Raw genomic sequence first — 14,330 nt, 5'->3', positions numbered from 1 at the left:
ACCAAGCAAAACGTGATTTGATAGACAACAAAGCCATGGAGTTAGTGAGAGGCTGGCTTTTTGATAAAGAACTGTAACTGCCCTTGAGAAGACTAAGGTGGTGTTCTTCGCCAGAAGCGGAGTCTGAGCATATGGCCTTCTAAGTACAAGATGTCTGTCTTCCCAGTATTTTGGTGAAGAACGTTGGGGTATGACTGAATGGGAGGTGTTTTCTTTAGAAGATATATGATCAAAACTGCGGTTAAAGTAGAGAAGGCAATAGCCGCATCGAGCAGGCTTTTCAACGGGCCAAGATCCTTGAAATGGCATGTGTAGTCAAATTTCATGAACTCAATCCTGCTGTATGAGGTACCTGCCTGGTTAAGATCACAGAATATATAGCATAACTGATTGATCCTTGACAAAGTCCAAAGAAGGAAGTCTCAGTGACTTCCTTCCAGTGAGTTTTGTAGCTTGGGCTACAAAACTAACTCCTTTGAGGGGGCGTTTGTTATTGCCAGTAAGACGCCGATAGATCTGCTGGCATAGTTAAGGGATAACTGTTACCGGAGGGGTGATAGGGCATTGTCTTATGTTCTCCAAATTAAGAGTGTAGTGCTGTGAGTTAGTATAGGTTGATTATTTCCTTATTCAGATCTTTTCTGGTCATGGTTGCTTCAGGTAATATGTGTACAGTGTGAGGCTCTATTTTTTATAATTTTAATTATAAGAGTAAGAACCAAGAACAAAAAGTATATTTTTTCAGAGGTGGAAAATAAATTTTAAGAAAGATTTTTCTTAAAAGAAAGAAAATTTTCAAAAATTTCCTATATTTTTGGTTCATGAACATAATTTAAAAAATTAGACATTTCTTAATAGCTTCATGAATTATAAACTTTCAAAAATTTTTTTAAATATTTAAACCTAAGAGAAATAGAACAAAAGAACAAAAACGGGCATGAAAACAGGTTCAAGTGTAGATCAATGACACGACGGTCCCAGCAGGCTCCTCAGGCATGACATCACAGGCAGGTTACCTCGATACTGCCTATCTGCCCAGGTGTAGAGTCCCTGGTCAGGTTTAAATGCATCTCAAGGCCATGTGATATCAGAGCAGTCGTCGCCTGCAGTTGATCTAAATGTAGTATCTTATTAGAGTTGGGTGGAAGCGCAATTCAAGGCCATGTGACATCAGAGTTGAGTGTTAGATCTAAATCTCATTATTTTATGTAGATGTCTGATGCCAGCAAGCATAGAATTTACAAATGTAAATCTCATATTTTATAAGGATTGATATAAGCGCAACTCAAGCCCGCGTGACATCAGAATAGTTGTCACCTGCAGCCGGGGCTAGAGACACTAGCGCTGGTGGTTGAGATATGAATAGATGAAGACATGAGCTGGCGAGTGAGAAATGTACTAGATGAAGATATTAGTGCTCTGGTGTGTTAAGAGCGCAACTAAAGTAGATACTAGTGGTGGCAGTTGAGATATGAACTACATGAAGACACTGGCGCTGTGGTGGGTTATAGCGAAACTAAAGTCATCATCGTTAAGTTTTTATAATTCAAAGATTGGCAACAGTGCAAACAAAAAAAAAATAATCGCAATAGTAATTGCGCGAAATATGATTTAGTAAATAAACGACATCATAGCAGTTGTCACCTGCAGCTGGGGCTCAAGATGGGGTATCTAATACAGAGATAAATATAAACATATATACAAACAAAGAAAACACAGCCCTAAATTATATATAGTCTGTAAAATATAATGTCTGGTTTAAATGTTATAGACAGATATATCATAGTGTAACTCTACCATGGAGTCGATGATAACTAGTTATACAATGTAAATGAACCACAATAGGATACCGTGGGTGAGATACAGTTTCGTTGGCTGCATTAATAGATGAAAATATGAATACTGAAAAAATAAATTCAATTTTACCAGACGATGAATTACAACCCTTCTGCAACGGCAGTATGAAATCCTTCTAAGGAAAGTATGGCTTTCAAATAGACCTAGTGCATCAAAACATAGAAAATATAATCATCAAGCATTCCAATATTATAGTAGCGTTCCCAGAAGCAGAAATAAGATCGATCCTGTTGCTTGGCAAATTAATACACGATATTGTTCAAGTGCTTGGTGCATGGTTAGAAAAGGATCCACTGCTCAAGGAATGGTTATATATAATATATACATTTATTGAGATGTCCAACAAGGACCATTTTTCACTATCAAGACTATCCATACATACATTCACCTTACATAAAGTTATACGAAAATTTTTTGTACGAGTAATTGTTCATAACCAAAAACATGTCACACCATATCAAAACATTCCATTATCAATATCTTCAATTTTGCTTATTTTTCAGTCCTCTAAGAGTGTTAAAAGCATATGAATACGATAATCCCCTTTTCTGGACGTCAGAATGTCTATAATCTACAGGGCCACTATAGAGGAAATGATGAACACTACTTCCATTGCCATACAAAATTACTTCTTCATCTCCTAGGGAATTTTTAACAAATATGAAGGGTACAACTGTCCTATATTGTATAGTTCTGCACACCAGCATACTCTCAATCTCTGCAACTCATTAAATCCTCACAATCTAAGGAGCTTCCAATAGATCAAGAATAACTGAGGTTCTCAACAATAAAATCTTTAAAATAAACCACACTGAGTTATACAACTTTGTCATGAATTTCTGTATAAAAGTTTTCACATATACGAGGTGCGAAAATAAAGTAATGAGACTGATTTTTCTTTGCAAGATGTGGCAACCCTGCAGCTTGCGTAGGTACACCATCTTTGACCTTGGTCTATAAGCTACTTCTAGTCCAAGCGGCACATTGATGCAACTGCTCAGTCGTGAGTTGTGCTGCAATGGTATGCCATTTCTTTTTGCGTTAAATCGGGTGAAAACGCGATGACAACTTACAGTAAGCTTCAGAAAGCTTTTGGAGAGGAGGTTATGTCAAGAGCTCAAGTTTTTCGGTGGCATAAAATTTTTAGTGAAGGGAGAATGAATGTTGAAGATGAAGACTGCAGTGGACGACCATCAACCTCACGGACAGATGTCAACTTGACCAGGGTGCGTGAAATCGTACGATCTGATCGAAGATTATCCATGAAAATGATTGCAGAAGAACTCAACATCAATCGAGAAACGGTTCGTCTAATATTAACTGAAGATCTTGGTTTGAGAAAGATTTGAAAATCCAAAAATGGTCCCCCAAAAATCTCACACAACAGCGAGAAACACGGAAAAATGTGGCAGCCGATCTGTTAGAGCAAACGGAAATCAATCCAGATTTGTTGAGCTGTGTTATCACTGGTCATGAAGGTTGGTTTTTTCAATACGATCCAGAGACAAAACGCCAAAGTTCGCAATGGTGCTCAAAGGGATCACAAAGGCCAAAAAAAGCTTGCATGTCAAAGTCAAAAGTGAAATGCATGCTTGTGTGCTTCTTCGATTCCAAGGGAATTGTTCATAAAGAGTGGGTGCCTCCTGGACAAACAGTTAACCAATATTTCTACAAAGAAATTTTAGAAAGACTTCGTAAACGAGTTCTTCGTGTATGTGCCAACATTGCTGATAATTGGATTGTGAATCACAATAATGCGCCATCCCATACTGCTCTGTCAGTACAGCAATTTTTAACCTCAAAACAAATTTCAGTACTACCACAGCCACCTTATTCACCAGATATCGCTCCGTGCGACTTTTTTCTATTTCCAAGAGTCAAAATGGCGGTTAAGGGACACCATTTTTAAACAACACAAGATGTCCAAAAAGCTGTGACGGAGGTCTTGGAGGATATTACAGAAGATGAGTTCCAGAAATGTTACTATCAATGGCAGAAGCGCTGGAATTAGTGTGTACAATCAGAGGGGAACTACTTTGAAGGAGACAACACTAAACATGACTAAAACGCTAAGCAACATTTTTTTAACATCAGTCTCACTACTTTATTGTCGCACCTCGTATATACAGTATGAGGTTGCTCTAAACAAACAGTTTTTAATCACCTACAACAGATATTTTAAAATATTTTTGAGATGTCATGTTGACTGATTCAAAGGGCAAGCGCATACTGACGAAAATATAGCTTTAAATCTGTATAACAACTGAGGAGGTATTCTCCTCCTGACTGTTTGGCATGCCAATCAATCAGAAGTTACATCATTACTGATCGATTACAAAATGATGACATAATACTGATGATGTAATATCTTTTTATAAATTTACATTCTTTCCAACTTTATTCAGTTTTTAATTTTATATTTCATTTGAATTCACTATTGAAATAGATTACTGATGTGGACAGTTTTAAACATCAATGCAAATATACAGTGAGGTAGTGTTTTTGTGACATCTCTCAAAAATGAAGAGTGGAGAATGCAGGCAATCATTAATGACATATCTAGAGATCATAAACTTTAAAAAAAAAATGGTGAAATCAATCCAGCGGTTAGGGCTGAGGAATTAAGTCATGGTTTTATATTGATTTCCCAAAAGAAATGTTCAGTGAAGTGGTGCTTTTGTGATATCTCTCAAAAATGGTGATGGAGGGGGCAGGTGAACATTGATGACATATTTAAGGGTCATAAGCATTAATATTAAAAATTTTTGAAATCGGTCCAGAGTTGGAGCTGGGTGACTCTGTCAACGTTTTTGCCAATTATTTTAAATTACAGATAAATTCTGGATTTTGTGGTGATTTTTGCAATGCAGCAAAAAGCCATCAGTATTTTAGTATTTTGTGAAGACCATCCCAACCCCTTAGGGAAAGACATCTGCCTTGTGATGCTTCTGGTCATCACCCCCCCCCCCCCCGCCATTCTAGGCCAGGCCTTGTTGGGATGTCACCGATGTAAATGCCTTGGTAGACATTTACATTGGCGATTCTTAACTCAGCTTTTGCCTTCACTGTAGGCCTCGTCCAGACATCTTGAATATTCATCATTACCCTCTGAACTAGCTAACCGAGTTAGTGGAAGCATGAACCCCTATTTCTATTTTAGTGAGCCAATTTATTGTAAATGTTTCATAGATTCGAGGCAAATTAAAAACAACATACAACCAAAAATGTTGTCCGCAACAACAAAGTTTAGTCCTAGTTCCCTTAGTGAACTACAAACTTTTTGTTCATATCCCGAACTTGTAATGACCAATAAGAATATAACAGAAACCTTGTACAACAGATTAAGTACCTTAATGATATAAAATATTCTAAACTAGAAATGAAAGCTGATGAAACCATTTCTTTCATCAAACCACAACTTAGAAAATCTATTAATTAATACGTTTAAGTGACTTACAATGGCATAATGGAAGATATATTCTTAACTCTAAATTGTCGGACAGACTCTGGATCCTCCTTGATCAAGTCTGTGTATTTTGGGTTAGCGTGAAGCCACTCCTGTAAATAAATAAAAAAAATTATGATTGTAAATAAAAGTACATTGAAATAAACCAACAGGTTAAACAAATCTTGTTTACAACATTTAAGAGCATTCAAAAATAAAGGAATTTTTCATATGTTTCTTCTGACCTAATTATATACGAACTTACAATAACAAATAAAGAAAATAATCAATAAATATTAATATAAACTTCTCTCTTTTGTCTTCAGTTATTTAACTGGTTTGATGCAGCTCTCCAAGATTTTAATGCTGAACATTTTATTCCAGTCTATGTTATCGAATGCCTTTTCTAGGTCTTTTTAAATGCTAAACATGTCAGTTTATTTTTCTTTAATCTTCCTTCTACTATTAATCTGAGGCCTAAAATTGCTTCCCTTGTCCCGATACTTTTCCTGAAACCATATTGGTCTTCTCCTAACACTTCTTCCATTCTCCTCTCAATTTTTCTATATAGAATTCTAGCATATAAATATATAGTATAGAATTCTATATAGAATATAAACTTAAATATTAAAGAATATATTATATTTCTAATTTTTCGGTATGAGGCCACAAAACCCAAAAAACCATTGGGGAGGACAACTAAAAAATTTTAAATGCAATGAGTAGGATTGTGGCCCAACAGTACAGTACCTCCTAAAGAACTCCTCAACATTGACTGTTGTGTTAAAAAATAAAATTTAGCAAATACTTTAGGTATGTACTGTAAATCACTTTTGAAACTAAATACGAAAAATATTAAATAGCCACAATTTTGGTTAGTTATCATAACTCTAACATCAAATTTTTGTTTTTCAATGCCGTTTAAAATTTCTCGTCACACTCCTCCCTTTTCCACTTAAAACGTTCTAGTTATACCCAGGGAAGTCTGTACGTCCTCAGGCTGCAGATAAAGATATTTTAATGAAATTTAGTGTACAAATACCCGACAACATCTTCTACAAATAAATAGGTTTGAAAATTTTGTCAAGAATATATGTCTAAAAATGAAGTGAAGTTACCCAAATACATTTTACATATTAAACTGTTTATTTTGATGTCATGAATCATTCCCTTACATCAGGCCAACACTTGTATATTATTTTTATAGATTTATTATATTTATATTTTAACACATTCTGCGCTATGAAATACCATCGTCGTCCTTTTTTATGTCCATATTATATTTGTTTTCATTTACTTGCCGTCATTTTTACAAGGTTACCACTAACTTACAATCAATCAGTAAGGTATCCTTCACACACACACAGACCTCTACAACAATTTTACTGTGTCTTTTATACAAACTTTTTGCCAATCTTATTTTATTTTTTTGTGCGCTTTTAGTTTTAAACATGTTTCTTTTATGTGTAGTGAAATCTATTAAAGAATATTTTAGTTTAATCTAATTTCAAGACAAGATGAGATTTAAATAAAAGTTAACTTATCAGGTAATTCAATTAAATAATTTATTTTTTTGACCATATACAGCATTTCTTATCCTCTTTTTTTTTTGTAATACTTTGACATAATTTCTTGTCTTTTTTACCAATTTTACCATAATTTTACATTTAAAAATAAGACTATATTGCTACACTGTGTTTTACTCTTGATTTTGCTTTTAAAATACTTCATTATTTTTAAATTCAATGAATTTGTTAATGTATTACTATTATTTGCGTAAATTTTATATATATATAGAATAATTTAAACACATCAAATCTTTTAAATCTCAAAAAAAATCCACATCAGTCAAATTTTTTAAAGCTTATTTCTAATTACACATTTTCATATTTTCAAATATTTTTTATATACTTCATTCAAACTACTACATTTTGATGCTATTTATTATTTCTGCAGGATTCAGTATGAAAAATATAAATGGCATATTTGTGGAGATCTGAAAGTAACAGCGCTTTTACTAGGACTGCAACTTGGATACACTAAGTTCTGTTGCTTTCTGTGCGATTGGAATAGCAGGGATAAGAAAAACAGTTACACAAAAGAGCAGTGGCCAGAGAGAAGTACTGACTGTAGGGGAGAAGAATGTTGTTAGTCAGGCATTAGTAAAACAAGAAAAAGTTTATGTTCCGCCACTACAGATGTAGTAACAAACAAAAAATTAAAAATTTTGTTAAAGCAATGGATCATAATGGTGTAGGGTTTCATTTTCAAAAAAAAACAAATTCCCTTATTTAAGCGATACTAAAATAAAAGAAGGTATATTTGTTAGACAACATATAAGAAAACTAATGAGTGATCTGGCGTTTGAAAAATGTTTGAATGACTTGGAGGTAGCTGCAAGGAAAAAATAATTTCAAAATGTAGTAGTAAACAACTTCCTTGGAAACCAAAAGTCCAGTAACTTCAGAGAACTTGTGAATGAACTTCTTCAAAACTATAAAGAACTTGGCTGTAATATATCACTCAAAATCCATTTGTTACATTCACATTCGGATTCTTTTCCTTAATAATCTTGACATTATCAGTGATGAACATGGAGAACACTTTCATCAGGAGATATCTACACTGGAAACACGATACCAGGGAAAATGGAATCCAAAAATGTTAGCCGACTACTGTTAGAATCTAAGGAGAAAAACTACCTACAAGAACGATAAAGAAACTACCTACAGAAAATCCAAAAGAAATAGATTTTAGGCGAGTTTAAAATTTTTTTGTTTTAAAAGAAATCTCAATTAAAAAAAAACTGAGTTTCATAGAACATTTTTATTAACACAAATACGAAATCAGCATAAAAAATACTATAAGAATCAGCTATTAACTTCCATTTAACCAAAAAGAAATTAAATTTTGTTGACCAGTATTTCATTTATTTTAGGCCATTAAAAGAAGCACTTGGAGGACAGAAATTTGAAGACGATACTGCTGTTGAAGTGTTTTGTGCAACTGGTTAACATCATGCCTACCTTCATTTTATGATACAGAAATCATTATGCTACCTATCCGCTGGGAAAGATGAGTTTCCAAACGTGGAAATTATGTAGAAAAATAATATTGTATGTATTTTCATTATCCTTCAATAAATTATAAAATAAAAATTCCGGTCTATATTTGATTCACCCTCATATAATCTACATTTTTAGATAAACATCAATGTATAATCTCCAGTTAGACATACAACACTGAAAAATAGTTTTAAAATTACAGAGAAAAAAATTTGTTTATTAGCTACGTTCATGAAACGTGAATTAATGGGTTATAACATAGACTACGATAGTCGTTCATTAGTCATCGGGTAAGTTACAAATAACAGCGACTACAGATGACCATGTAGTCCATTATAATAAAATATGAAAAAAAAAATGAAAACAATAATAAAAGTGGGTTTTTATTTAAATTTAAGTATCCCTTTATTGAAAAACATAGAAAAAATTCAACCGGTAAAATTTTTAATTTTTTGGCAGCATTGTAAGTGATTTATAATAAAATAATTATAGATTTGGAAATAATTAAATTATGGATCATATAATAACATACTAAATTATTTTTTTTTAGTGCAAATTACATCAATCCTAAGTGATATAATCTATATTTATCACCCTTATCGGTTTCAAAAACCGAAGAATTGTCTTATTCATAGGAATGACAGTATAAATCCAACTCTTCCAACTAATTTCATCAATGATTACCCAGCAAGATCAGTTCTCTCTGGATAATGACAAAGATTTTTCAATAATCAATCTTGGGGTCTTCCTTTTCTGCTACAAAGCAGATCCACCTTCACTAATCTTTTTTCAATCTTCTTTAGGCATGCCTAACCAAAAACATCTTGACCGGCTTAACTTTCCAATTGAAAGTGTAATTCTCCTTTTGTCCTTTCTTTTGAAACCATAAAAAAAAAATTGATAATTTTCTTGACATGAAAGTTGTCTGATCCTACTTTTTCATATAGAAGGGTTTTTTACTGCTATTCTATCTATTCTATTTATTATACAGGATAAAAAGACTCATAACATGTTTGCTAACTTTCCTGAATTCATTCAACCTGGCTGGACTCCACTAATAATTTTATTTTCCAGTTGAATGTTTCATTTTTTTTTTTTTTTTTTTTGTATTTCTGGACGAAAAAGCTGTAGAGTTATCATCTCCCAAATAGAATTTGTTTTAAAAATTATGTCAAAAAAAAAATTCACAATTAAAAATTTAAAAGAAACGCTCAGAAAACAAAACATGTAATATAAACAAAACAATAGTGTACAAAAAAACTAAATGATAACATAAAGGGGAAATTTAAAAACAAAATAAAAAACTAATATATTAAAATAAAGACAAAACAAAAACTTAAACTAAATGTAAAAAAAAAAGTGTAAAATATTAGCACCCCGAAGAAATAAAATCACCCGGTCTACTAACTTCTTTATTATTACCCAGGATTTGATGAATTCCTGGGCAATTTAAACTTACGACACAAGACCGCATATCGTATGCATTTCACAAGAATGTGGCGGACAGTCAAGCGGCAGTTGCATTGCATGCATACTGATGCGTTTACTGCTGACATCAGATACCTGTGAGTAACTCTCGTATATCGTAACCGCAATCGGCAGAGGACGATTTACTCATGACAAATTTTCCTGTATGAGGAGTCCCATGGCAACACAGAACCTTTAATGTGCCGAAGTTTGGTATCTACCATAGCCATCCAATTATCTTGCCGCTTTGTGCGAAGAGTGAGTTTCACACAGTTAATAAAGTCAGATGCAGTAAAACAGGAAGTGAAGGACGGTTGACTACATGCCTCTTCAGCAGTAGAATCAGCACATTCATTACCTAGAATCCCAACGTGGCAAGGGATCCGGCAGAAAATCACTTGTGTGTTGCGATGGTTCAACTCGGCAATTGCATTGTAGATGTCGGTAACGATAGGATGTGTGGAATAAAGATTTTCTAAAGCTTGGAGAGCATTATATGAGTCGCTGCAAATAACGACATGACAATACTAAGGATTAATGATATTCAAAGCCTTATTTATAGCGTACAGTTCAGCAGTAAAGACACTCGTAATACCAGGCAGACCAAACATATAGCTTCGGCCATTAACAATAAACATGCAGCCAATGGTATCATTCTGTTTCGACCCATCTGTATATACCACTGCGACCGGGTTTGCCTTGAAAAGAATATGGTGAAACATTTGCCGAAAGAAAATAAGTGGTGTTGATTGTTTATTGTGTTTCGTGAGGTCAAATGAGATTTCCTCATTTATTTTACAGTCAAGATATCTCTAAACATTTCATACTTGGCATCTTCACTCAATGTAGTAAAGATATCACCATAAAGCTAAAATGGAGCCAAAATTAATTCTTTAATTGAAGTACTGAAATAATGAAATTTTTAGAATAATTCAATATTTTATTACATTAATGCAAGTTATACAATAAAAGAACTTGACTTACCTTAAGAGCATGACAAGCTTGGTTCTGGTAGTTTTCATTAGTATAACTTGCGGCTAAAGTCATGATCGCGGTTAAATTTTTTGGATCACATTGTAAACACTTTTTCAGAGCCACAATTGCTTGTCTATCCTAAAATTGAAACAATTCATTAGTAAAACTCGAATATATGATAATATGTGCTACAAGGAAATAGAACCATAAAAATTATGCTATATTATAATTAGAAAAATGGGGAAAAAGCGAAGAGATAAGTGCAAGTGGACTAAAAGCAAAAAGTAAAGTAAAAACTTAAAAAAAAATTATTTTTTAGATTTTATCTTCATAGTTGCATCGTTCGAATGTTCAAATAGTATTTTTATAGGACTTTAAGTCAACAGTCAAGTTGTGATGACAATGCATCATTAACAACCCATGAATGTCAGGTGTACCCCATTTTCACCTCAGTGGATTTATTAACAAACAAAATTTTTTTGAGCTCCTAAATCCTTTTCCACTATATCCCAACCCCATAGGGGAAGACACCCACCTTGTGACGTTTCCGTTCACCACACCCCCTCCCTTGTTCCTAGCCCTGATGGGCTTTTTGCCCTCTAACTTTTTATACCTCATAGTAATAAGCCAGGCCTTGTTGGGAAGCCACCGATGTAAATATCTTGATAGACATTTAAATTGGTGATTTTTACTCAGCTTTTGCCTTCGCTGTAGGCCTTGTCCGGACATCTTGAATGTCCTACATTGTTGCCCTCTGAACTAGCTAACCGAGCTCATGGGAGCACAAACACCATGCCTAGTTCTACTTTTGTTGAGTCAATTTCTAGTAAATGTCTCAAAATTCAAGGCAAATTAACAACATACCACCAAAAATGTTGTTCGCAACAACAAAATTTAGTCCTAGTTCCCTTAGTGAACTCTACTTCAGTTCATACTCCTGACTTTAGGTTAATTTACGGACTTCGGTCTGGTCTGCAAGGGAGAGGCGGACAGACCTCCTACTCCCACTCAGCTCAATCACAGAGTCCCACATGACATTTACTTTCTTTAACCATCGTTGAGATGCCGCTACACCTCACGGCTGGATGGGATCCACGCCCTCGACAGTGCAGTCGTCGTTCCGCCGATTGCTAACATTCAAATAATCACCACAATTTCTACCTAACCGTGGCTCAATGCCAATACGCCTACCTCCGGCCAATCAACTGCCCAGGCTTATTCCACTACATCTCGATTCCCCCCCAAGGGGAGAAGATCCTGCCTCGTAGTGTGTCAGGTCGCTACCACCCCCTCCATTCCTAGCCAGTAGTGGTTTTAACGGAGGATACCTTCTCGCCCTCAAACCGATCACATAACACAGCGTTCAGTTCAGGCCCTGCTGAGATGCCCCAAGGGACATCTACAACGGTAAGTTCACCCCGAGATAGATTTAGATTTATGTCTTCTGAAGAAGACAACTGACACCTACATCTCGATTCCCCCCCGAGGGGAGAAGAACCCACCTCGTAGCGTGTCCGGTCGCTACACCACCCCCTCCGTTCCTAGCCAGCAGTGGCTTTAACGGAGGACTTCTTCTCGCCCTCAAACTGATTGTGCCACACAGCTTTCAGTCTAGGCCCCGCTGAGATGCCACCGATGCAGATGCCCCGAGGGACATCTACATCGGTAAAAGTTCACCCCGAGATAGATTTACGTGTTTATGCCTTCAGAATGAAGACAACGGACACCTGCAGCTACCACGTCGCCCTCAAGAACTAAGCTAGGAAACCTAACCGCGGAAAGAAGACCCCGCGCCTAGATCCTACTATAAAGAGCCACTTTCTGAATGTCTCAGATCCGCACTAACAACCTCATTATAAACTTCCCACTAAAGTTTGTACATCGAAATTTAGACCTAGTTCCCTTAAGAACCCCGCTTAATACTCAAAATGAGTTACTATCTGACTCCGCTCTGGTCCGCCCGGGAGAGGAGATTTAACACCTACCCCCGCACAGCGCCATCGCGGAGTCCCGCGTGACATTCACCATCTTTCGCAATTGCCGTCGAGACTCCCCTACGTACCTCCTGAGCAGCACCCAGAAACTGACACCTACAGCTACCACGTCGCCCTCTCAGGAACTAAGCTAGAAACTTAACCACGGATTGAAGACCCCGCGCCTAGTTCTAACAATTTAATGAGCCAATTTCATGAATGTCTCGAATTCAAGGCAATAAACATCTACTTCCCCACTAAAAGTGTTGATCGCAATAAAATTTAGACCTATTTCCCTTAATGTACCCAGCTACAAAATAAATCATTTATGAGTGCAAAATTACAGACTCCGGTCTGGTCTACCGGGGAGAGGAGAATGAACGCCTACTCCCACCAGCATCTGTTGTATACAATAATTTTATTATATGGATGGTCATTATGTGGCTTAATTGGTCCATAACGCTTCAGAATAAGGATAGCCTTTTGAATACTCTCATATTAGCTCAGTATGTCGCCATGCCAGAAACCTCTGTCACATAAAAATATAGACATTTCTACAAATGACTGAAAATGCTGATTTCAACAATCGAATCAAAGTTACACAACATTGAATAAAAGAGAAAATAATACTATAAAAATTGTTATAATCGACCATCTTTTTCTACATAAGCAAATAGCTTACATATAATGCAAACAGTACAATGGATCTATAGCAGAAAGAGCCATTCTCAAATAAATAGATTAGTAACATCTAAATATATCGATCATCATACCTGTTCAATTTCTGCTTGAGTAACACCCAACATTTCCCATGCGGCAGAATTCTCAGGCTCTTTCTGAACAGCTGCTTCAAAACATAAAACAGCTGAAGGAAGGTCTCCGGCTTCTCTTTTTCTTATCCCCTCTTCAAGAGCATTATTAATATCATTCATTGGATTATCGCTAGCAAAACTGTATTCCTGTGAAATCGAAAAACGTAAAAGAAACAAGAATAAAAAATTGGTTTTATTGCCAGTTTCACAAAAGAAACCGTAAAAGGAGTTTTCTTTACAAGTCATACTAATTATTAGTAAAGAAAATCATTCAACTTTTAAAAATAAACACTAAATTAGATGACACTCATTTTTTTTAATTTTTAAGCACAGTATCAGGGTTCATTCATGCATTTGAATAAAATTGCATTAGTTAATAAAAGCAAGTGGCTAGAATGTTGAGAGATGATAGCAGTCTTCAAACTCTTTTAACTATTAACTCATTCGTAAAAATTCATAAAATAGATCTTAGAAGATTAAGCATACCTCATCTACCACACTACCATACCACTCTTTCATTTACTTAAAATATAATTTTTCCAATTAGCAGAATTTCATTAAAAAAAGGTTATAAAATTACATATTACAATAAAATAAAAAATATTTTTAATTAGTTCTAATGGTGTTATTTAGATGAGAACAACATGTTAAAGAATAATACAGACAAGATACCTTCATCAAACACAGAGGAAATTAAAAAAAAAATAAAGTTAACCTTTTCAGATCATGTAGCCTT

At 35.0% G+C, this 14,330-nt stretch overlaps 1 protein-coding gene across 3 annotated transcripts in view; it reads right to left on the bottom strand.

The window, feature by feature from the left end:
• The window catches only part of LOC142317407 (peroxisomal targeting signal 1 receptor-like), an 85,489-nt gene that overhangs the window by 30,004 nt on the left and 41,155 nt on the right, over positions 1–14,330 (bottom strand). For all 3 annotated transcript variants that reach the window (XM_075353951.1, XM_075353953.1, XM_075353952.1), the window contains exons 8-10: positions 13,556–13,741; positions 10,819–10,947; positions 5,315–5,415 (exon numbers count right to left, since the gene is read on the bottom strand). In XM_075353951.1, coding sequence (XP_075210066.1) covers positions 5,315–5,415; positions 10,819–10,947; positions 13,556–13,741 — 416 coding nt within the window. The remainder of the gene's footprint in view (positions 1–5,314; positions 5,416–10,818; positions 10,948–13,555; positions 13,742–14,330) is intronic.

This window comes from Lycorma delicatula, chromosome 1 (genome assembly GCF_047948215.1).
Source record: "Lycorma delicatula isolate Av1 chromosome 1, ASM4794821v1, whole genome shotgun sequence".
NCBI lineage: Eukaryota > Metazoa > Arthropoda > Insecta > Hemiptera > Fulgoridae > Lycorma > Lycorma delicatula.
The sequence above is the reverse complement of the archived record's forward strand: the minus strand, read 5'-3'. Positions and strand labels throughout refer to the sequence as shown.